The following is a 27,043-nucleotide window of genomic DNA, read 5'->3' as shown; positions in this document are numbered from 1 at the left end:
TTATGATGACTTCGTTATCGATACACATTGGAAAGGGGGACTCTTTGATCAAACCATAGATTTTGTAGGACAAATATTTTTTTGAATAATTTAGATAATTATCTTGAGATTGAACAAAAAAAAACATTCAGTTAGTAATTAATATTTGAGAACCATCAAATCAAAATATTTTATCCTTGTTTCCTCTGGTAGCTACCACAATCGAGAGTTTCGTACATGAAATTATTGGGCATCTCATCAAAATAAAGCTACTCACGAAAAATTAGCTTGATAGTAATCACTTGCAAAAATGGGCGATGGATCCCGGACTAAGAGGGGTGGGTGAGAAATATGATTTTCCCAATGGAAAAATCTCATGTTTCAGGGAAATGAATTAGGAAGAAGAAATGAACCTATTATGATAATCTTCATTTTTTTAGAAAAGTTCTTATTTTTTTATTATTAATATTTATGTATATGTATAGAGCCTTTGAATTGGCTCAAGTCAAATTATTATTGTAAATCTATACTAATATTATAAAGCTGAAGGGTTTGTTTGTTTGTTTTAACGCGCTAATCTCGGGAACTACTGGTCCGATTTGAAAAATTCTTTCGGTCTTAGATAGCTCATTTATCGAGGAAGGCTATATATCACCACACTACGACCTACAGGAGTGGAGCTACGGGAGTGAAACCGCGCGGAGCTGCTAGTAGAGAATATAAAACTGCATCAAACAACACAATCGACAATGTATCACGGTGCATTTACATCAAATGTATATGAGCTAGATAGAGCAACAGCATTATTTCGTGATCGTTTGTGTAAACGAAAACTCGTATTCAGTGTTGTTCAGTATTAGAACATTGCATAGAATCTTTTAGAATGCACTTAGAACAACGAAAGAATGCTCTACGCCTGTTTACGCTAAAATAATTTAACATAGTGGGGTTAGAATGTGCATTCGCTTGTTTGATGTAAATGCACCATCATAAAATGTTTTACACACAGGTTACGACATTATTTCTGAATTTCAACACATGCCAAAAGATCCTTGTAGCACAATATATTTGCCTTTTTTTAATAACTCAAAATCACAAATACTACTATGACTGTTGTCTGTGGTAAGCTCGGTATACATATTGTAAATTTATAGGGATAGTTACAAGCATGTTACAAGAGAAAATGAAAAAAAAAATAAGGAGAAATGAAAATGTAAAAGGAAAGATGGATTAATTAAAAAACCATTTGTAAAAAAAAGTATTTATTAGATAGAGAGCTTTCCAATAATTATTTATTCAATGACTAGCATTATTAGCTATTATTTGATCTTGGTAATGATTATATTTTTTAATACTTATGTATGTACATAGTTAGGTATATGATAAATTTATGATTTATCAATAAATTTTAATTACTTTTATTGATTTTCTTCATTATACAATATTAATCTAGTTTGCTTTATAAAATAATGAAAATTATTCAAAATAATCAAGTAGATAACATCTACAAAAACAATATAATATTATCAACTTTAGTCTTGCATATTACATAATTTATAGTTCTCATGAAATTATTTTAGAATTAACATGTTACTATTTTTAAACAGTTATTTCAAACACGTGCATATTATACAGAAATGCGGCTGCATTTCTGTTTCTTCAGGTTTTAAGTGATTTTATAGATCAATTGAAGAGATTAATATTCTCGCCATGTCACTTTATTGTTTTTTTTTTTGTTTTGTGTTATTCTACAGAGTACATTTGACGTGAGTATGTGACTAAAAAATGACATTACTAAGTACATATTTTGTATTATTTTATAATAACAAAATATACAGGTTATGCAACTGATCCATATATCTCCACACTAGTATGTCTTATCACCTATGGGAAATCTGTGTAATAAATTAATAAGGTCACAATTTTAACGCATTTTCTACTTGAGCAACATACGAGGGTAGATGCGGGGACAGCTGTCTCGTACGAGAGGATGAGAAAGTATCCAACTTTGGATTAAAAACAAAAATTCAAAATATTATGACGATTGCCGTTGGGAGACTTTATGACAGAGACGGTTCTCTACCCATAAATGAGTATGCAATGAGCAATCTCCACACTGCACGGACGAGTAATTTTTTTTCAAGAAGTAAGGTTTACACCCTGCGCGGCTAAGTCGTGTTTACACACTGCGCAGTGCGGTGGGGTTGACACACTGCACGTTGTCGGGCGGGTCGGTGCGCGGGCACAGAATACATAATAGCTAAACGTTACAGAACGGACACTCTCCACCTCCCGCCAAAATTAAACACTTACCTCACCCCGTACGATCAGTCTATTAGATGGCCCGCATTTTTCCGTAAGGACGATACGCAACGAAGATCAACAACATTAATCAAATTGATTTAAAGTAATTTTATTATTTTGGATTTGTGATTATCGTTTTTCGTAGAAAATGGTTAGATATTGTGCTGTTTACGAGATGTATTTCATCAGAAAAACGCGAATTTCTTTACGCCAGTCACAATTAATGTGCGAACCCTAAAGCGTTAACACACACATTTGCAGTCTCTACAGTGTGACTGTAAAAACGATAATTTAGTGTGGAGTGTCCGGGGTGTGGCGTGCGCTCAGCGGCGCGGCCACACGACGCCCTCGATCCAGTCGAGGTAGCTGGCGACGCGCGTGTACACGCCGGGCACGGTGGACGCGCAGCCGCGCCCGAACGACGTCACGCCGACCAGCCGGTACTGCCCGTCCGGGCTCGTCAGCGCTTGCAGCGGCCCGCCCGAGTCACCCTAGTGTCAGGTCAAATAAAAAATTGGTTGTTTGTAAAGTAGGTTTACGATCGAGATGTTTACGTGATAACGTCTTATTGGTGGCAGCGCTCGAGATGAGACGGGAGATCGGTCCGTCTCTCTCTCGATATACCTGCGATCGCGCTCGTGAGGTTTTGGTGTGACACAAGTTTCTGAACATGTCACCCGACTAAAACGATTTTAAAAACGTTATCACGTTAAAAAAAATATTATAGCTATAGTTCTCGTTCCCGCGGATAAAACCTTATGTGTTAATCCTAGTTACCCTCTATATGTGTGCTAAATTTCATTGTAATCCGCGGTTCAATAGTATTTGCGTGAAAGAGTAACAAACATACATACACATACATACATCCAACCTCACAAACTTTCGCATCACTACATAGTATAAAACAAAGTCCCTTTCTCTGTCCCTATGTATGCTTAAATCTTTAAAATTACGCAACGGATTTTGACGCGGTTTTTTTATATATAGAGATGGGATTCAAGAGGAATGTTTTAGTATATAATTTACTAGCTTGCCGCCCGCAGCTTCGCCCGCTTTGTCTAAAACCTAATAAATTATATACTAAAACTTGAATCACTCTATCTATTAAAAAAACCGCATCAAAATCCGTTGCGTAGTTTTAAAGATTTAAGCATACATAGGGACAGAGAAAGCGCCTTTGTTTTATACTATGTAGTGATAAGAGTTTTAGACAAAGCGCTTTAATAATGCCCGGTAAGCTAGTTAATAATATAACATTAGTAGGGTGAGGAGTACTTTTTTTTTTTTTTTTAAGTGCGGAAATCTTGCATCGATACCCACGGCTTCCGGGGAAAGGGCCGTGGGTTATGTCGGATTCCTACCGACCAAAACCCCACTGTATTCCTTCAAGCCGCATCAACGACGGGGCCACGGGTATAGATAGAATTCGTCCGTGACAGGGCGAGTAGTACCTGGCACGTGTCGAAGCGGCCCTGCTCGTCGCCGGCGCAGATCTGCGTGCGCGCGATGCCGTCGGGCAGCCGGCGCCACGTGCCGTACAGCGCGCTGCACTTGCTCGTCTCCACCACCGTCACGTTCGCCTTCAGCAGCAGCGCGCTGTTCGTGTCGCCTGCAAATGTATTCAAACATTATAGAAAAAATTGGTTGTTTGTAAAGTAGGTTTACGATCGAGATATTTACATGATAACGTCTTATTAGTGGCAGCGCTCGAGATGAGACGGGAGATCGGTCCGTCTCTCTCTCGTTATACCTACGATCGCGCTCGTGAGGTTTTGGTGTGACACTAGTTTCTGAACATGTCACCCGACTAAAACGATTTTAAAAATGTTATCACGTTAAAAATTTTAAGCTATTGCATAACTTCTTTCGCGGGCCTTGAGCGCGGGGACCGAATCTAGAAATTCCCTAACAAAAAAACCTCACGCTCCCCACTCCGACGGGCGCGGAGGTGTGGCTTGAAGGCATGCTATGCAATAGCTTTACCGCGGCAGTCCCCGAGTGCCACACGTCTTTTTTTTAAAATACATAGCTAAGTATAAACTTAGTAAGTCGCTTTGTATGGAAAAAAAACATGGGTAACAACTAAAATAGGTTCGTATGAACTTCATGATAGCGGTCCGCCCCGGCTTCGCCCGTGGTACCTACATGATTAAACTATCCTATCTCTCAAGTTGGATCGAACTGCACATGGTGTGCGAATTTTATTATAATCGGTTAAGTGGTTTAGGAGTCCATTGAGGACAAACATTGTGACACGAGATTTATATATATGTATTATGTATTAAGAAGATAGATTTTTGCCCTTGGTGGTCTCAAAGTATGAAGTAAAGGTAAAGGGAATTGAATTAGTGAACAAAAAAAAGTAAGAGTTATTATTTTTTTAATATTACTGAATATATTAAACATAAATATAATATTTATACATAATAAATACAAATATAGATAATAGATAAGCATTATTACTGTGCCGGCTGATAGCAGTCAAGTGAAAGTATCAAAGAATACATATTATTATAAAAATATATTCAAAATTAGTCTAATACTTAGTAACAAATTAAATCCATACACAAACAAATACCGTTAGCAAACTATTATCCAAGTATGTTAGTACATCAAAAAGGAGAGCGTAAAGTAAGTATCCACCGAACAAAGGGTAAATTCTTCTTCAATACATAATTTCAATTATAGGCCTTAAAAAAAAGTTACTTTTATGTTTCCGTAATCATTATTATTAACTATTGAAATAGATAATATACAATTATTTTGAAGTAAAATTTGTGTTTGATACCATTTTATTGACATGCATAAAAAAAAACTTATTTTTTGCTAAACTGTATTTTCCTCTATTATAAAATATTCTTAAAAATGTAATTAATGTAATTAATTCAAAATTGATATGTAACATACATTTTAGTAGACTTACCAAAGGTTGGGCGGATAGTTAAATTTAGGTTAATCAGTCTGGTCCAAGAACCTACACCACAATACAAATTTTACACCTTTAAATAATATTAGGAAAAAAGAAAAAAAATAAATATTAAGCTTTTTAATGACACCTTTATAATATTAGTAAAAAGATATATAGTAAGAAGAATAAGTAGGTATCTACAAGAAATATGTACAAAAAAAAACATACGCGAAGTGCTTGTTTTTCCCCAGCCGGTTATAGTCAAAGCTACTTTGGGGTCATCGTCCTGTGTATATAAACAGACTGGATTTAAATTGGACGACAGAGATACGCGTCTATCCAACCTGAAAGAAAATAATAATTTATATTATTGCCTTGATTTAACACTATTTATATTTACAGGGTTAAATTGAGCGGTCACTATTAATTATAAGAATAAAAATAATTTTTTGATTATTTTATACAAAAGAAATCGGTAGTGGATGTAGTCCGACACCTCACGACACACCCAGTTGAAAATAACACAAGACACGGGACATATAATTTATGAAAAATCATCAACCCGAGCCAGGGCTTGATTTTAGTTAAAAAAATCATAATTTTATATCCATACTAATATTATAAATGCGAAAGTAACTCTGTCTGTCTGTCTGTTACTCAATCACGCCTTAACTACTGAACCAATTTGCATGAAATTTGGTATAGAGATATTTTGATACCCGAGAAAGGACATAGGATAGGTTTTATCCCGGAAATCCTACGGGACGGGTTTTTCTTGGAAAACGCGGGCGAAGCCGCGGGCGGAAAGCTAGTATAATATAAATTCACAATATTATAGCACTATTTGAAAGAGCTGCTCAAAAGGATCAAATCTTAGAAACAAATAAAAAAATAAATAATTTCACGAAAAAGAACTCAACTGTAATAAACGATTCTTCACTTCAGGGCCAATTAAATATAATAAATAAATAAAGATACAGATATTATACAACATCGATGACCTATAATCAATAATCATTATCACTTACCGAAGAAGAGCAATGTCGTTATATTTATTTTTCCTTCCATACTGCGGGTGCACTATTATATTTGATACGTTCACGTCCGTTTCTGGATTGAACGAGTTCTCTCCAATGTCCACTACGCCCAAACGAGCAATGCTGGGCTTTACGCTGCGAATTTTAATTTGATGTTATTAATCGGTTCTTCTACTTTAATCAAAAGGAGGATGAAACTCGACAAACATGCAATTGTTTTTTATTTGTAACTAGCTTTCCGCCCGCGGCTTCGCCCGCATTTTCAAAGATAAACCTCGTGGCTCGTGGATCCGCTCCTTTTGGTCTTAGCGTGTTGATATATAGCCTATAGCCTTCCTCAATGAATGGGCTAACACCGAACGAATTTTTAAAATCAGATCAGTAGTTCCCGAGATTAGCGCGTTAAAAAAACAAACAAACATAAAAAACAAACTCTTCAGCTTTATAATATTAGTATCGATATGTGAAGAAAAATATCTTGAGGGATCGGTATATATCATATACAAGAAGTGACATCCGCCAACTTGATAATCAGTATTAATTTGTTTTAACTTTTATGTATTAATAACGCTATAGTACCTACTGTTTTCTTCTATTTGATGTTAGGCCATTCATAAAATAGTAAGTTTTTCTTGTGTTATTTTAAAAAAAAACTTTTAAATGGATTTTAAACGCGACAAGGATTTTATTATATTTTTTTAACCGACGTTTCGAACACTTAACAGCGAGGGTGGTCACGGGTAAGCTGACGAACGTCGGGATAATAATTATATAATGGATCAATCGCGTTTAAAATCCGTTAAGTCTTTAATTAATGTATATTGGTAAAATAACGCTACAGGGTCAAGGCACGTATTCATAACTCTGTAAACAACATTAATTGTATATGCAAATGGCAGTTTTGAATAAGGAAATATTATCACAATTCATTTATGACTTGTATTATCACGAATCATATTATATGAACATAATTTGAAATATTATACATAATTATCACGTCATGCATAGTAGTATTATGCGAACTGCGAACAGAATAGGTGACGTAATCAAGGTGCATTCGTAAAGATCAAAGAACGAGTTTTATATGGACATAAATACACAAATTCATACATTTTTTCGGTAGCGGTCGTTTATTTTTTACGTTTTTAAAGATAGCTCCAATATAGTTTCCTTAAACCGAATTCTGGCTTTGACGTGTAATCTCCATAGAGACTATCCATTTAGCCAACTGTGCAAAGTCAATCACTAATAATAATTATCATTTTGTAGGTAGCTCTTAGTAACAAAAACAAGAGATTCTAAGTGGTGTAAATACGAGTTTCTATTATATATACAGAAAGATATTATTATATTTACTCGTCCAAAGTTTCGACGCAGTGAGCAGCTGTGAGAATATACTGGTCGGATATAAGGGATCCACCACACTGGAACTTCAAGCCCTCGGCCGTGTCATAGCCCAAAGCTGCCTGGAAAGATATCAGAAAATTTATAATTATTATTCGCAAAATGTATGAAGAGGATGTTAATGTTAAAATTATATTTAATAACATATCATATTATAAACATACAAAATAAATGTTGCATAAAGATAGAGATATTGTTGAAATGTATATTAATTGCTAGATATAAACTTATATAATATCACTATCACTACATAGTATAAAACAAAGTCGCATTCTCTGTCCCTATTTCCCTATGTCCCTTTGTACGCTTAAATCTTTGAAACTACGCAACGGATTTTGATGCGGTTTTTTTTAATAGATAGAGTGATTCAAGAGGAAGGTTTATATGTATAATAACATCCATTAAATAGTGGAGAAGTACTGTTATTTTTGAGGTTTCTAATGTGATGTCGTAAATAATTACATTTTTTCCGCTTACATTGCAAACGCAGGCTGAACCCTACGAGTTTTATCAAAATAATGTACTAAGTATTGTACACATTGAAAAGGTCTACAGAAAAGTCCGCGATGGCATATGTCTATCTATTATGGATAACCCACAATAACTTTTTTTTGTCATTTACTTTTTACGACAAATAATGGCTAATTTTCGAAGCGATTTTAACCAATACAGCATTAATCCTTAACCAATTAAATACCTTGAATACATTGTTCATTTAATATAGATCTATATGGCCCTTTACACCGTATGTTTTAAGTGAATATTTTCGAAGATATTACAGATTTAAAAATTGCGGGACGTACCGTTTGCGGCGGTACCGGCCGGCCGGGCCGCTATGTTTTTATAAAGATTTTCTGTAGTGTATTTAGTATCAGCATTGCACCCGTGCGAAGCCGGGGCTGGTCGCTAGTGTATTATAAGGCTCTTCTATCAATGAGGAAAAATATAAATACATAATATATTCATATATAATTATAATACATAAATCAACTTAACTTAACCTATCAAGATCCTTCCATTGTAATAAAAACCTAGTAAAAATATATGGACATCATACAGACACGGTCACAGCCCTAAAATTTTAAGGAGGTGAGGAGGACTAGTGGAAATATAATTTACTTTCCAATAATATACTATACCTAGTACCTACTACTAAAAGTACGCATCGATTAATTATATAAGTTGCATACAAATAGATTAATTAATCAAGTGTTTATTGTTATTGCTTATACATTTGCGACGTATACGATAAAAATATATATAAAAGCAAGGAAAATCCCATTGTTTAAAAAAATCAAAAAGGGCATAAATTCGAAGACCCAATAGTTTTATTATGGCAAGTAATTTTTACAATAAACATTCTTTCAAAAAAATTCTTAATTCTAATAAATAACAAATATAGAAATAAATGTGCCCTCACAATTTAAACGCCTTTTAAACGTGTAAACAAAAATTTACCTATTGCAATCCCATGAGTATACAAATAGACAATAATATATGAAACAATGTTTTCAAATCCTAATGGCTTGCTAGTAGGTATGTAAATTGTAAACATACTCAAATTTACTTGAGCAATAAGACTCTTGACCAATTTTTTTTTCAAACCATATAAAAAATAAATTACCTACTTAGTTAGTATCAAAATTTTTAGAATTCAAAAATTTCCTTAATACAGTTAATAGATATTAAATATCGTAAGTATTTCATCATTGTTCATTTTGTAAACATTTTAACAAAAAATTGTGTTTAATGTTTAATGATTTATCGTAACGTAAAGTCGCAAGGGAATTCCTACATGTCGCATGACGTTATCATATGGGATTTATGATTTTAGTAAATTATGAGGAAAATTTTATTACCATGTGAGGGAATTCCCCATTTGATGCTGTTTCACCACCAATTATATGTAATCCCAGTGGTGGTAAACTTGAATCAACAATCTTTTGACACTCTGGAAAAACCAAACAATGCAAGTGTTTATTCATTATTGATAAATATCATGTTAATAAATATGTTGCATGCACGATTTATATTGTAATCATAACTTATTAATTTTTATATTATTCAATACATACCAATGTCTGAAATCCTGACATTGCCACCTAAAAAAATTAAGTTACATTAATTACTTTTGAATAGTTGGTAGCAGTATTAACTATTTAGTAGTGCTAGTAGTTTTTTGTTTTAGCTACCAAGTATAATTTTACAAAAAAATTCAGGCTGTTTTAATAAATAATTTGTATGTATATTTTCAAGATATTATTTGCATTTAGATTCTAGGTGAAAAGAAAATGATTCATAACTCATTGATAATGCTGACCTATTTCTGTCATGTGTAATTTATTTTTCTTATTGGTAAATAAAAACAATAATAAGATAACAAATTGAACAAAGACCATGGCCTATTTTTGACAAAGCAGATGTAATGTCTGTCGCTTTTTAGTGCAAACTTCACCAACTTGTATATTTTTAAGGTAGAACAATAAAGGATTCATAATAGAATAAGTAGTACATATTGAAGATAAATTATTTAAGGTTAAATTTCTAAGTACCCCAACTATTTTTGTAAAATTAATTTGTAAAACTGACATGATTAAAAAGAGCAACTATGGAGTTTCTTGCCGATTCTTCTCCGTAGATACTGCTTTCCGAATCGGTGGTAAATGTTAAAAATATGTACCAATGACGTTTCAAAAGTGCTTCGTGCAAGAAGTCTAATTGAATAAATAAATGTTTGAGTTTGAAATAAATGTTTGAGTTTTGAGTATTGATAAAACATAAAAATAATTATACATTACCAAACTTTTTTTCTGTCAATACGGTTGAAGTCTGTACAGGTTTTGGTGTTGTTTTATGAATTAATGTGTATCTATCACTCGGACAACATACAATTTCGGTAAGACCGCTAAACCCACATCTTTGAAAATTATGGGATTCACGTTCCTGTATTGCCCTGTTAATTTAATATTCAAATTATCATTAAAATATCAAAATCAATTGTATGAAATAATTAAAAGATGTGTTGAATATATTCATCACTATATTATATAATGCGTAATAAGCTTGTTGATAAATTTTCAGATGATAATAAAATCAATATCTCACTGACCTTATAGCCTCGAAACATTCAGTAACTAGTTTGCAAACACCTACAGTTACTTCGTTATTAGGTCTACACCGGTCACCAACTAAAAAGGAAAAGTGAAAAAGAATAGTCTTTAAATTATTAGAAAGTAAAAATTCAGTAATTTATTATTTTATCAGATAACAAACTTTCTGCCCCGGCTGTGCCGGATTCGTAATTTTATTTTATCTTAATTTTAAAGGTTAAAAGTATGTCACATTCATGTCCTGGTCCTCAAGAAATTCGAAGGGAGGTTCAAATTTGGTTCAGCCTTTCTGAACACGTCTTATAAATTAACAGGACAATGACAATTTTAAAAACTAAAAAAATTGTGGACAATTTGTCAATTTCAAATAAGTAAATAAAACCTTTAGACAACTTAAATTTAGTTACGCATTAGCAGTTTATCAAAATAAAACATTTAACTTACCATCCCCAGCAACCACAACTATTAGAAACACAAATATTAAACTCAATAAGTGATGCATCTTTTAACTTTTTACTTCGCTAAACATTTGAATATCAACTTCTTAACGAATCACATAAACTCTTCGGGGTTTTCCTACAATGAAACAAAAATAGATTGGTTATCAACACTACCAAAACCGGTCTCAAATTATTGAAGTCTTTACATCTTTAATGTAGGTAAGCTTTTCATATAATTTAATAGGTATTATTATTTCTTTGACATCTAGGCTAGTAATACTTTAGAGTAGAAAAATTACACTCACTATGATTTTATATGTTACACTGTTTTATTTTAACAAATTAAATATTACAAGAATGACGACAGTCGTGTTTTAAACTTTGGAGCCAAAATCCGAATGCTGAGTGTTGACAAACGAGTAAACGACCTACGACCACAGGAAGACCACAGGTACCCGTATAATGTATAGATTATATACAAGTGTCATACTGCTTATGATTGACAATGACATATCACTTTTAAAATCTCAGACCAAGGAGATTCTGAAATGTTTTTAAATCTTTATTTTAAATAGGTACGTGTTATAAACCGAATATTTATATTTAGGATATAAAAAAAAAACACAATAGAAAACGCAATTTTTTTACTATGTAGCCTGTTATAATTATTTCATTTTATCAAAACAATTTGGTTTTGATTTTAAATCTGTGTTTTATATGGTACAAAAAATTGCAAACATTTCTTTGTATATTATGAAAAATGCTTATTTTATTTTTTTAATGTGATTTTTTTATCTAGGTTAAATTCTATTATCTATTACAATGATTCTGGTTTGGTAGAGTGCGTTTCACGAAAGAGTTCCCCTGCCGTTATGTTGGCTTACCTGACTGTCAAAAACGAAAATATTTTTTTTTAATAAAAAATGACAGAGAAAATATTCTCTTTTCTAGGCAGCCGACCCCGTAAGATACGGGATAGGCTAGGAAGAAAGGAGAATATTTTCTCTGTCATTTTTGATTAAAAAAAAATATTTTCGTTTTTGACAGTCAGGTATGCCAACATAGCGGCAGGGGAACTCTTTCGTGAAACGCACTCTACTTTTCACTTTTGTCATATCTATGGTCATCACAATTTCTGATTGCGATTCAGCGATTGGTCGTGGTGTACGGTAGTGTCGCACGCTCGGTTGTTGTGATAATATTTGGAAAAAACGTGCTATCTAGTGAAATATATGAAAATAAACATTACCCATGAATTTATGAAAAACAAGTGAACATTATTAGAATATTTTTTTTAATCTTAGACGAATTTAAGACAAAAATGTAATGTTTATTCTGTTATTTATTTCTGTGTCCTCAGTGTAAGTGTATGAATGACATCTTAACAAGGACGACTTGTTAATAATATTTAATATTGGTTGTGATCACGATGGCGGCTTCAGGAGCTGCGAATACGAGGCTGAATGTCTATCCAGCAGCATCGGCTCCAATGGGCCTTGCTAGTCCAGATTTTGGAATGTCTATGTCTGTACCACAACATAGTCACACATTAAAATTTGAGGCACGAAGTTCCAGCTGTGGCGATTCTTCTTCCGAAGCTCATTCACCAGAATTACCTAGGGCTAAAGCGAGCGATAGAGAATGTCGGATTATAGCAGAGAAACATCGCCGAAGTCAATTCAATTCGGAAATTGGACAAATGATGACCCTTCTCTCTGATATAGTGCACTCTCAACGTAAAGTTGATAAGACAAGTGTTTTGAGACTTGCTGCTAATAAGTTACGAAATGAACATGTGTTTGGTAATTCAATCAAATGTTGTCACTTAGAAACATGGTCAAACGCAATTCTGAAATTTTTTGATATTATTGGCGGTTTTATGATTGCTGTCACTTGTCGCGGTCGCATCTTCAATGTTTCTCCCAATGTTCAGGAAAAATTAGGTTTCTGTCACATTGATTTGCTTGGCCAAGACATTTATAATTATGTTCACATTGAAGATAAAGAAACACTAAGAAAGCATATCTATCCTGTTGAACTGCAGACAGGCTGTGACGCTAAAATGTTTGAACAGCATCATAACTTTAGTATCAGACTAATGCGTGCTGGTGCACGAGCTGATCCTCCAAAATATGAGCGTTGCCGCATTGATGGCATGCTTCGTCGATCAGATAAAGCTACATCTAACGGAGTAGAAGATGAGAAAACAATTCGCAGGCAGAGGGTGCGACACCAGAGAACATTTTCTTCCAGTGGCAACGATTTTGTTTTCATTGGTATGGTCCACCTGATCACTAACCCGTTACCACCAAGAATGCTGCCACCAACAGCATACACAGAATACTGGACAAGGCATCTAATTGACGGCAGAATTGTTCAATGTGACCAGAGCATATCATTAGCAGCTGGCTATATGACTGAAGAAGTGACTGGGACATCTGCTTTTGTTTTTATGCACAAAGAAGATGTGCGTTGGGTAATTTGTGTGTTGCGCCAGATGTACGATGAGAGCAAGGAATTTGGTGAGTCTTATTATAGATTAATGTCCCGGTCTGGTCATTTCATTTATATGCGAACAAGAGGATATTTAGAAATTGATAAAGATACAAAAAAGGTTCAAAGCTTTGTCTGTGTTAACAGTGTTATAGGCGAGGAATATGGCCATAGAATGATGAAAGAGATGAAACGTAAATATTCAGTTATGGTAGATGATGGCAGAAATCAAACTGACAAAGTAGTTGCTACAGATGAAGCTCCTGTAGAACATCCAAAGCACTTGGAAAGAATTGTTATGCATTTGGTAGAACCAGCTGTGAGTGAAAGTTATGATGAATTAAAATTGGTAGCTCCATCAAAGGAAAATATAATTTCAGCAATTAAGAATAGTGAAAAGGTTGTGCAAGAGACTGGAGTTAGATTCGATACTAGAAAAAGGAAAAATTCTGATAGCGATGACAACAGTGAACAATTAAAAAGGCATAGTTGCCTTTCAGACTGTTAATTTTATGTGTGTTCCTTCAAAAATGGGCATCTCTGTGCAAATATAGTTTCATAAGATAAATAATTACACAGTAAATAGTACATCATCTATGTTTAAATGATGTGTGTTAAAATGAATGTATTTTGTATTTAAAATAACATTCGGAGCCAAATTGTGTCCAACTTGTCCCTCCATAAAGTTAGTCTTTATGTTTATTAATATTTAATTTTTTTTTTTGTTGAGTGATAGGATGTCATAAAACCTTTTTGTTAAGCTTTTTTAAATTGAATACTATTAAACAAGTAATGTAGATTACTTTGTGCCAAACATGATACTAAGGATTTTTCATGAATATAAAATTAATTATGATAATATATTGTTGGGAAAAATTGAGGCACTAAATTTGTATAGATGTAATTGTATGACACATGTTTAGCGGTAGGTAGTTGTTATTGTGACAAAATAATTCATTTAATAACATCCAAATAGCTGGAGTTAAATTAGTTTTAAATTGTTTCTTTAAACAATTCAATAATTGCCTGTTCAGTTTTATCATTTATGTTACATTTGGTGATTGTAAAGGTGAGGAACATTGGCGAATTTATAATGGCAGGGTTTGAAAAGCCATTTCTATTGACAATACTTGTTTCAAAGGGAAACAAGTTGTGACAAGCAGGGTAAATAGTTGGTAAAGGTAGCAATAGTTTGAGCATGGGATTTTTAAATACTTACACATTTTGTAGAACAAAACAAATTGGGTTTTTACCAAAATAGTGACTGAGGCTACATTTCATTCAATATTTGCAACGAATAATAGCTTGTTTGATATTATCTTTATTTTTATATTTAAACTTGATTTAACTATTACTGGTGTAATTTGATGTAACATTGTGTTGCTACTAATAACTAAGTATATTATGGTACTATAATCATTTCTATTAAATTATTCTTAAAGGTTTTAATGTGGCATTGTTTAAGTACCTAGACCTACCTATCCAATGGATTTTCTATAATGGAAGGAGTTTCTTTACTACATAAGTCAAATATAATAATTGTTGATTGTCACAGTCTTAACATAGGCTAAAAGAAAATATTTAAAATAACATGATAATTTTATTGGAGAACAACAATTTTCATCTATTTTCACATTAATCATATTCAATGATATCTTGGATAATATCAGGTAATGTTACATAAAATTAATTTTATATGTATTATTACTTGTGTAGATTTTATTCAAATACCCTATTTTGTATGTAGGAATGTATCCAATAAAATATCCAATATGCTGATGCTATAAGGCCAATTTGTAATCCATTGGATGGAGGGTCCATAATTAAATACATATGTAAATAATTGCTCTTGCCAGGGTGCTCAATAAATTTAAATCATTTGTATATTGTTACAATCATCTATTTGAATTTTAGAGAAAACGAATACTTATATGTACTCTTATCATTTTAAGTTTACACATTTTGGTAATAATAAAAGTATCCATTTAAGGATTGGTATTTAATGTTGTAAATATACAATTGTAGTATACAAATATTTGACTGAATGTTTATTCAATTATTAAATGATATCAAAAGTTTAGGATAAGACTTTTTGTGTAATGCTTGGATATGTTTACATGTTATCTATATGTAACCTGTGGCACCTGGTGTTCAATGTCTGTATATAGCATGTAATCATGATTGTTTAGTGGATGTTTTAAGAGAATTTGTACTGTGACTGTTTTTATCATATTTTAGGGCTTAAGTTAGGAGGTTTTATGGTTGAAGTTCAGAAGAACTTGTACAGTATGATAATTAAATACATTTCCACCACTGTGCAATATGCTATCAAAAATTCAATTAGTAAGTATCTCTGTAATAAATATAGTAACATAAATTTATACACCAAATTGCTAGTGGATTTGAAAATTTTTTCTGTGTGATGTTGATTTTTTCAATGATAAACGCTGTTCCCAGTTGCCCTTTGCCTGCATTGTAATATTTAACATCGTAATATCTAGCACGTAAACTAGGTAGTTATTAGGGATTAGGCGGTAATATATTTCATCGTCCACTTGTGGCCATTCAATTTTCCATAATGTTTATCTTGTTGCGTAGGTACATAATTGTAAGTTCCCATTATATAATATTTAATCAATATAATATGTTTAAATATCTTCTTGGGGCTGCCAGATTTATTATTTAATCACGAGCACGAATATACACAACGCACGTGAATACACCCTTGTTTAGGGTCATCTCTACAAATAGTTGCATATGATTTGAGTCATCAAGCAGAATGAGTTTAAGTTTTTATGCTGGCCTATATATTTTTGGTGATTTACTTAAATAATCATCTCTAGTCGTAGTTTAAAATTTATTTACCTTTTGTTAATTGTTTTAATGTGCCATGTTATGAATCAAGTTGCAAATTTGGGTACAATTTAATACTGCTTTTGGCAGCCCTATTTTAGTTAGTGTAAGGGTGTGATAAATGTTTATTTGTTGACCATGATTTGTTAGAAAATATACTATTAATTATTATTGATTAATAGCTAGATATAAAGCATCTTTTCGTATTTTTACATAATTTAAACTAGTTTGTGATATGTGTGGAATAAAATTGTCTTGGAAATTAGAATCTTTTGGCCAACTAGCAACACCAAAATAATGAGGCAAGGCAACATAGAAAGCATTTTTTATATTACTTAGGTACCTACATCGTTTTCAATCTTATAGCTAAATCTTATCCATTGAAATGTTTTGTTTTACTTATTGAAGGAAATCCGCTAGCGATTTTCCGTTTTACAAAATGGACTAAAGAACAAGGGTGTTTTAGTCTACGAGAGTAAATAGATGTAATTAGTTTTTTTGCATTCCGCCAATTATCATAAACACGAAAGTGCAATCGTGTGAGATCTGTATTCTCTATTCTGTACGTAGGTAACGGTTTTCTTGTAATGATATTTTTGTATGTTAAACTCTAATTGGGCTATTAAATAGGTAATTAATTAATGTATCATATACAATATCTGTATTTGAATGCCTACAACCCACGAGAATTAATGTATTACGTCATAAGTATAAATTAGTCATTAATTTGCGACCAAAATTATATTTTACATGGATATTATTCGATGTACCTATGTAATAAAATGTTCGAAAATATTCAATTCTTTAATTTGACAGTCCCATTAACTTGTGTACTGTGTAGGTATTTTATTTAAAATCACACCTTGAAAGTCCAGCAAGTAGGTAAAATAATACTTTGTAGGTACCAATAGGCCTTTAATTACATCGTGTGATGATGTTGCGACCGGTCCAACAGGATTTTTGTATCGTTATTATTGTCTAATATTTTTTATATTGATGTTTAGAAGCAACAACATTTTTTTTTTCACTTTATGAGTAATTGTTAACTTCCAGTTTTATAAAAGTGAGTAAATTGACTATTATAAAATTTAACCTTGAAGAAGTATGTAAACAAGTGACGTATGCAGGAAGTTATCTAGGCCTTTTTTTATACAAAACTAGCTTACCGCCCGCGGCTTCGCCCGCTTTGTAGGTATAAAACCTAATAAATTATATACAAAATCCTTCCTCTTGAATCACTTTATCTATTAAAAAAAACCGCATCAAAATCCGTTGCGTTGTTTTAAAGATACATATATAAGCATACAAAGGGACACAGGGACAGAGAATGTGACTTTGTTTTATACATACTATGTAGTGATTATTGGAATGTTTGTTAAATAGTTATTGAAAATGTGATTGAAAACTAAATAAAATAAAATACCGACTAAGAGCGAGTCTTCTTGCACACCTAGGGTTCCGAACAAACCTTTTTACACGCTTTATATTAGCTTCACCTGTATAGTATGTTTGTAACCTTATTTGTAACCGACTTCTTTGGGCGCGATTTTGACAACGGCCAGATTTCGTTCAAACTTTGTACAGTGCCACAAACTTATCTGACCCGGTGGCAAAAACTGGAACTACGTGCCGCCATTTTGAAATGTCACATTTTCACAGACTTTTCATACGGAATATTTTGTTTATATAAAAGAAAGCGACATCAGTGACACTGTCACCGGGTCAGATAAGTTTGTGGCACATATAGTGCCACAAACTTATCTGAACTTATCTGACCCGGTGACAGTGTCACTGATGTCGCTTTCTTTTATATAAACAAAATATTCCGTATGAAAAGTCTGTGAAAATGTGACATTTCAAAATGGCGGCACGTAGTTCCAGTTTTTGCCACCGGGTCAGATAAGTTTGTGGCACTGTAGATATATTGAGGATCGATGACAATTGACAATACACTAATTTGATAAAAATTTTCTATTTTTTTAGTTCGGTTTTCTTTAAAAAGCGTGTTTTTTAGTTTTTTTTTAACTATGTATTATTATTATTTATTGTTATACCCACGTAGGTTTAAATTTATGCGATTAGCAATTTTTCCTTTATCTATACTAATAAATAATAATATTATAAAGTTGAAAAGTTTGTTTGTTTGTTTGAACGCGCTAATCTCAAGAACTGCTGGTCCGATTTGAAAAATTCTTTCAGTGATAGGTAGCCCATTTATCGAGGAAGGATATAGGCTCTATATATCATCGCGCTAAAACCAACAGAAATGGGGCAACGCGGGTGAAACCGCGGAGCGCAGCTAGTCTATGATAAAGACGATGCTTTGTACCAAATTTCAATATTCTGTGTTCACGGGACCTTCTAGAATCCTCTTGCGAAAATTTTAAAATAACATAAAAACGGGACAATAGGCTTGAGTATTTGATATAAATTTTAGATTGCTAGCCTCAACCTAGCACCTCCACGCGTTCATGAGAAAAATTGTCCTCACAGAGACGGACGGACAACAAAGTGATCTGGTTATGGTTCCGTATTTTCCTTTTAGGTACCTACTGACGAATGGTGTTTTTTTTATATTTCGTATCTAATTTGCTACTTTTTTCATCAAACCGCGTTCATAACCAGTTTCAATTTGACATTGAACTCGGTTAAATTTTTAATGAATCAGCTTGTCGCTAGATGTGCGTCCGTATGTATCTTATTAAATAATAATACATACCGTGATACCTATATTATGTAGAAAAATAAAACAACCATTATTTCATGAAGTTAAGTTTGAATGAATTCATTGAGTTTATTTTAGCCGGGTTTCTTTACAGTTTTCAGTATATATGTAGGTAGGTACTAGGTATGTATAGTGAATACTTGAATAGTGCTGTGATAGTGCTTTAAAATTGATAAAGGAATTAATTATTATGAATAAACTATTTAAAAGGAAAATCCTTTAGACTTCTACACCCTACTAAAATCGCAACGTTTGTTTAGAAGTTAGATAAGTTTGAGATATGAATCTATACTAATATTATAAAGCTGAAGAGTTTGTTTGTTTGTTTGAACGCGCTAATCTCGGGAACTAAAGTTTAAGTATCAAATCACGGGTATCAACTTGATACCTAGTTAAACCTATATTGAGGAGTACCAATGAATCAAAATAAAAGTAGTAACTATAAGTGTATGTTAGGCTATTCAGCATAGCTATTATACCAATATAATGCTAAGCTATACCACATGCGGGACACTGCTGCACCTACTTATATGAGAGGAAGTAGCTTTGCTTTAAAATATCTCAAAACAAAAACTAAGTGACACGGGACACATAGTGTTCGCTAGTCCTAGCTGAATACCAACAAAATATACGTTAAGAGCCACCTACAAATTGTCAATTAAATAATAATATTATGTAGATTAAACCTGTAAAACAGCAATATAATCTATTGCACTGTCATTGCGCGCCTACCTCAATAGGAAGCTTGATGCTGACGGCCCACGGTAATAGGAAAGAAGAATCGTAATTCGTAACATCACGATTCATGACAATGAAGCGGTGTGTCGGTGAACGACGCGTTGTGTCAGGGCCGGTGTGTCCCTGACCTCGGTCAATGGCTACGTTTGAAGGTGCCCTCTGTATATAATGCGCGCCAAATCATTGTTTGCCGGTTTCTTGGCATCCGATGAACCCGACTTGAAATTTTGGTAGTTCAAATTACAATATCAATGTTGTTTAGACCACCAGGAAAATATCGCCATATACCTATTGGCTATTGTACGTATCTTATTTATATATACAAGGATTAAATTAAACACAATGTTGCATTGCAAAGTTATTACTTATTATTATACCTACTCGTACATTATAATTGCACATGGGTACGTTATAATGGGAAAGGATTGAATTACTTTTTGTAATGTATGTACCTATATAGGTATCGGTCAATTAGGGAAAGCTGGCATGTTCACAGTACTCACACTTATGCAATTTCACTTACAGTATGTTCAAAAATAAATGCGACTCTAGTTTCATTTTAGACTTGAATTGTAAAATGGGTGCGTTGTAGATATATATATGCAAATATAATTACTTATGAAAGCTCTCATAATTTACCTGTAAAATTATAATTTAAAAGTAAATCAATTGATGAAGTTAATTATTTATTCTAATAATAATCAATTGGATAAAAGTATTAATAATCATTCAATTATCAAATAATAATTAAATTCCTGACTTTGGTCGAGTAAAGATATCTAAGAAATATTATATTTGTAGTAAGTACGTAATACCATGTAATACCTACCAATACGCGCTAACAAATATGAGTTACATGTTTATTGTATAATTTTCACACTATTGGTTTTAAACTCAAACTCAAACATTTATACAATTAGACTTCTTCTAGAAGCACTTTTGAATCGTCATAACAGTTTAGCAGTTTTAACATTTACCACCAATTCAGAAAGCAGTATCTATAGAGAAGAAGAAGAATCTATTTAATCATAATCGTAATCTTCTACTTCACTGTAACTTTCATCGCTCGAAGAACTCGATGTTTCGTTGTCGGAATTTCTTAATGTTATTATAAATGAGTCAGTGTAATTATCTACTTTTGGTTTAATTGAATATATTTTTCCTCATGTTCTCGCGTCTTTCTCCAAACGTCACTAAACATATCCAGACTAATAGCATTTGCTTCCTTTCTAAATAATTCTTCCACAGTTTTCAAGTTAAAGTTCACATTTTGTGATGCTACTTTCCCTTTAATTATGCCCCATAGTAACTCTATTGGGTTGAGTTCTGGATGGTATGGTGGAAGGCGCAATACACTATGTCCATGATCTTTGAGGATTGCATCAAGTAGGTAAAAATTGTGTATAGTTTGGCTTATTTTTTTTAATAATGTGATAACTCTGATTATTAATTAGTAATTTGATTTTTGAAAAAAAAATACCGATTTTAGTCAAAATTTATATTTTTCTAACAAGATCCTTATCATCCAAATTTCCACCTTGGAGAGTAAAATTGACATTTCTAATGATAATGAACAAAAAATTAAATGATTTTATTAAATACTGTAAAATAGTCTATAATTCTTCCATTTACTGTATCACAAAATTCTTCATAGATTTTTAGATATTCGTACTACACCAATTACATCACCCTGTATTTATAAACAATTGCAAAATATGACACATACATAGGCCGGGAGATACTGACACAAAATTTCGGGTCATTTGTAACAGAATGGCGGTTCTACAGAGGTCTTATTACGCAATGACTAAAAGAAAAATGATGGTCACAACTCAGAACGCTGGTACCGGCGGACTAGTCGCGTGGGTGTTAATCGAACTCGTCGGATAAATAGCGAAAGTCAAACGATTTGTAACACAAAAATTTTAGAATTCACCGATAGCCCATAAAAAAGATGTAGGCAGTAGTGTCATGCCATACTTTTCCGGTGTAACTTACAGCCCCCCATACCGACGCGATGCGTTGATTAAAAAAAAAACAATTCAAAAATTTGTACCAGGCTAAATTTTGCACAGGTAATCATCATCGTGCAGACATTTACGAAAATCGCCATGCCATACTTTTTGGACGATTCCAAATGGCCACCATACCGCCGAAAATCTGCAAAAAAAAATTTTTTTTCGCCAAACAATTTGTACCAGTATTGCATTTGGATTTTTGGAGAGTATTTGATAAAATGTGACCATTATTATATTTTCCATACTTCTAGTAGGGGGAAAAAGTGCTGCCATACTTGAAAATTAATTTATTCGTCACGTTTCAAAAATACGACTGTACAATACGTAAAATAATTTTTTACAGTATGGGGTCATTATATTCTGTTTGTTTGTATACAATTCTACCTAGAAAAAAATATCGCAGATTGCAAACATGGGGCGGATGATTGTAAGACTTAAGCCAAGACGTAAAAAAAAATGAAAAGAATTGGCGATTTGTACCAGTACGGCATTTTTGGAAAGTATATGATGCAACGTGACCATTATTATATTTGCCATACTTTTAATAGAGGGAAAAATTAGTGCCATACTTATTTATTTATTTATTCAAATTAAATACACACAACAGGCTACGATCTTGCCGGGTCCATAGGCGCCACATCAATTTTACGAGCAGATCGCAACCCAACAAAATGTGTACAATTACAATACTACAATGGGATACAGCTTAAAGTTATCTAAAGCGTATTACAATAAATTCATATTTAAAAATTCGATAATTCAATATTACATATAAAAGAAAGACAATAAAAATAATGGTTACATTACACAATACATTAACAACAAAACTAGGACATCATTTCAAGATTCGACAGACATGTTCTTTGAATATGGTTATTCGATGATCAAATATATCAAAATCGGGGAATCTTGTGGATAAATCATTGTACAAACGGCAGAAACGAGATATGGGGTTATAAACATACTGCTACAAATCGTTCAAACTACGAATAAAATCTTACAATAAGAAAAAAATCTTATACACATTCGCCACCTCCCACAGGCATTATCACACTTCTATTTATAATCATTCAGGAGTTGTTGAAAAAAAAATGTAGGGTGGTACAAATCGTTTGGCGAGAAAAAAAAATTCAAAAATTTGCAGATTTTCCGCGGTATGGCGACCATTTCGAATCGTCCGAAAAGTATGGCATGGCGATTTTAGTAAATGGCTGCACGACGATGGTTACCTGTGCAAAAGTGAGCCCGGTACAAATGGTTGAATTGTTTTTTTTAAATCAACGCATTCACGTCGGTATGGCGGACTGTAAGTCACATCGTAACTGTATGGCATGACACTACCGCCTACATCTTTTTTAAGGGCTATCGGTAAATTCTAAAATTTTTGTGTTACAAATCGTTGGACTTTCGCTATTTATCCGACGAGTGTGACTAACGCCCACGCGACTAGTCCGCCGGTACCAGCGTTCTGACCATCATTTTTCTTTTTGTCATTGCGTACTAAGACCCCTCTAGACCGCCATCCTGTTACAAATGACCCGAAATTTTGTGTCAGTATCTCCCGGCCTAACATGTGCAATGTGTAAATGTGTTGACGTTCCAGCTCTTCTTAATATACCTATAGGTATATTGCTCATAATTATATACAAACTTCTTGGTAAGTATGACAGTACGTCTGTGATTGATACATAGTACAATTACATATGTAGTTATATGTAAGGTTATATATGATTTATTTTTATCGAGCCAATTTTAATATTTTGTGTTTTTAATCAAACAGAATCCTTATCAATTATCATAGACCTATAAATATAATATATATTATATTTTTTAGATTTGGCCTTGAATGTTACACGTATCTTCTAATAGAAGATTGGTAATTTTGCTTTATACCTACGCACCCTGAAGTGTATTCATATTATCCCTCATTCGAAATTCTCCAATGAACTAGCACTTTAAGTACATATAATTATAGATTTGTATATTATATAACAGACTAGCGGTCCGCCCCGGCTTCGCCCGTGGCACATATTTACGTTTTCTCTACATAAAAACCATCCTCGTACTTCAAGGAAAATAATAAAAACAGAATTATCGAAATCGGTTCAGCCGTTCTCGAGTTATGCGCTTACCAACACATTTTGCGATTCATTTTTATATATGTATATAAGAGAAGATTACAGACTACAGGGCATTCTATTTCCAAATGGAACTTCTGTCAATGACCTTACACTGCTGCACTGGTGTCCTTAATTCTTGGATCAAAGCATAAACATATAGGTATTCATTACTTAACTTGTATATCACTATCACTACATAGTACATAGTATAAAACAAAGTCGCTTTCTCTGTCCCTATGTCCCTTTGTATGCTTAAATCTTTAAAACTACGCAACGGATTTTGATGCGGTTTTTTTTATAGATAGAGTGATTCAAGAGGAAGGTTTTAGTAGGTATATAATTTATTAGGTTTTAGAAAAAGCGGGCGAAGCCGCGGGCGGTAAGCTAGTTTAATATAAGATAGCTAATTGGGAATTTTAGTTGTATAAAGAAAAAAAATATTTTTTAATTTCTCAAGTAACTAAGTACCTAGGTATTCTTCTTGTTTAGATGTTTCTTCGATTTTCCTAGATAAGTAATTATTATATCTAGCAAAAGGGCATGAAAACTTTTCAATATTTTTGAGGGCACTTCTGCGGTCTGCCTTTATCTTAGATCGGCGTCAGGCCAAAGTACCTTCTTAATTAATTCAATTCAAACAAGGTGTGCAGTTCGCTGAGAGCCACGGTTCGCAACAAACGTGTTTGTCGAGTGTATTTACTGTTTAACTGGTGAATAAGACGTTTCGTTCCGCTCGAACGGTTCGTGCGTTATCAAATGGATGCATTCGATAATGCACCTTATTTACTATGGAGGAAGACATAATTGTCGAGAATATAGACCATACTAACATTTTAATTCAACAAAATGTGGAGAATTCCGAGAATTGTTTATTAGAAAATATGATTCAGCAAAACGATATGGACAATTGAGTATTTGAATAAAAAAAAATTATTGATTTTTTTTATGTATTTTGAAACTTTATTATTAATAATATTGATATTTAATGCAAATAACTTACAAAAAAAAATTTTTCCGTTAATTATAACCAATTAAAAATTGATGAAATTTAAGTTAGAATCACGTGACTAAAAACGCGCCATGACTGGTCACCACAGTTGTGACGTCATAATGTTATAGCTATTATTAACTGCAGTACATAGCGTTTACATACGATTTGGTTGGTTCCGAATTAGTTATTTATTTATTTATTTATTAATACTTTATTGCTCTTAGAATCATTACAATAATACTTAATCTAAGGATACATTACAACAATTGGCGGTCTTATCGCTATTCAGCGATTTCTTCCAGACAACCGGACGTACAGAGAGAAATTAAATTAGAGGAAAGGTGAAGGGTAGAGCATAAAATATATATACAGTGCAACCTCGATATAACAAATCTGAAGGGAACAAATAAATATTCGTTATATCAAGTAATTCGTTGAACTGAGGTTCGTTATGTTGAGGTTAGGTTGGTCTAAAATTCGTTATAAAGAGGTCTTTTAACGTTTCTGATCCATTTCAACTTGAATCTTTAACAATAGTGACGAGCAGCAGTGTTCACATTACTTTCCAATTTAAATTAAACAAAAATGACCGTTTTACGAACAAAAGCATGTCGAAATCCGTCGCGACATGAATCACATACTATGAGATTAATAATCATTACATTGGTTGGAACTTTATATAAAGGTTTTGGGTTGACGAAATTCGTTAATTAGAGGTGTAGTGTATGTGAGTGAAAGAGAGGGAAGTATTATGTCATCTCTTGCGCACGTGCAACGGTGACACCGCTCACACAGCTCAGTTGGCTGCAGGCGGTCGGAGTGAGAGGTCGTGTGCGTCTAAGAGCCGATAATAGGGAAGGACATACACTACATTTTTGGCGACGAGGTAAATCGGGAATAAATGTAAGTAATTTTTTTTGGATAATAAAAAAAAATTACAAAACAAAAAAAAAAAGGGAGGAAATAGGTGTGCTGCGATAACTATTGAACTAATTATATCCACAGTCGAGTTACATCGAAGGGAATATTAAAGTTAATAATAATATACACACATACCTATTTTCATTATGATATTTTGTGCCGCTTACATAAAAAAAAAAAATATCCGCACAAAGTAGATAAATAACATGTGCGTACCTTTCGAGAGGCCTCCGGCCTCCGCGCCGTAGAAAACGAAGGTTTCGTTTACATAAAGATTTAGCAAAACCTCTTAAATAATTGTAGCCAGAAGGATAAAGTAGGTGTTGTCAATTGTTTCTCGTATACATAACTACACTGATACCAATCACCAATGCATACGCGGGCTGTCTTTATTGCTCGAGCGTATGGTGCCTGTTTGATAATTACACTGTACAGTGTACGGGTATACAGCTAGCGTCGTCCAGTATATGTACTCACGTAGTCATGCATAGGACTGTAACTGCGTTATGCGAGACTAAATGTGATATTTTGTTTAGTCGAGGCTGTAGATTATTATTTTGGGACATTTGTTTACATATAAATTTATTGATACTGATATGTAAAAACCTGCTTAAAGGATTGGTTAAACGTGATTAAATGAGCTAAGAAGGTTCGATTCCCTATCAGCTCAGAATAGATTTGTCTGGTTACAAAAATATAATTATACCAAATACCCACTTATATCTTATTTAATTACTCGATGTGAAGTTGCATGAGTATTATTTAAGATTATTCATTATTGCATAAAGAATTAATTAATGGTTATCATGCAAGGAACGTAAGTTTCCTGGACAGGCTAATATAGTAACATTATGGAAGTTCATGTAAGTTGATGTATGTGTTTCGATGGTGATTTGGACCACGACAAGGGATTTCTAAAGTTGTTGTTGTTAAGCTATAATGTTACAAGATGAAGCCTGACAAAAAAAAAATGTTGTGTGGTTTTATGAAACCACGGTAAAA

At 33.0% G+C, this 27,043-nt stretch overlaps 2 protein-coding genes across 2 annotated transcripts; one reads left to right on the top strand and one right to left on the bottom strand.

The window, feature by feature from the left end:
- Positions 1 to 1,276: 1,276 nt before the first annotated feature.
- On the bottom strand, positions 1,277 to 11,611 carry LOC149903321 (serine protease persephone-like). The gene is made up of 11 exons (XM_090108552.1): positions 11,488 to 11,611; positions 11,187 to 11,318; positions 10,742 to 10,820; positions 10,431 to 10,585; positions 9,708 to 9,734; positions 9,492 to 9,583; positions 7,585 to 7,694; positions 6,220 to 6,363; positions 5,420 to 5,535; positions 3,735 to 3,892; positions 1,277 to 2,774 (listed from the first exon to the last, which is right to left on the bottom strand). Exons 2-11 carry the CDS (start codon positions 11,242 to 11,244, stop codon positions 2,607 to 2,609), a joined length of 1,107 nt encoding a protein of 368 aa, XP_089964678.1. The 5' UTR covers positions 11,245 to 11,318; positions 11,488 to 11,611; the 3' UTR covers positions 1,277 to 2,606.
- A 716-nt stretch (positions 11,612 to 12,327) lies between these two features.
- LOC149903320 (circadian locomoter output cycles protein kaput-like) lies at positions 12,328 to 17,323 on the top strand. Its single transcript, XM_090108445.1, has one exon. It carries the CDS (start codon positions 12,612 to 12,614, stop codon positions 14,181 to 14,183), a length of 1,572 nt encoding a protein of 523 aa, XP_089964571.1. The 5' UTR covers positions 12,328 to 12,611; the 3' UTR covers positions 14,184 to 17,323.
- The last annotated feature ends 9,720 nt before the right edge of the window (positions 17,324 to 27,043 follow it).

This window comes from Colias eurytheme, chromosome 13 (genome assembly GCF_061535395.1).
Source record: "Colias eurytheme isolate Ceu_HAF_F1 chromosome 13, ilColEury1 Martin Lab GWU primary, whole genome shotgun sequence".
Classification (NCBI taxonomy): domain Eukaryota; kingdom Metazoa; phylum Arthropoda; class Insecta; order Lepidoptera; family Pieridae; genus Colias; species Colias eurytheme.
The sequence above is the reverse complement of the archived record's forward strand: the minus strand, read 5'-3'. Positions and strand labels throughout refer to the sequence as shown.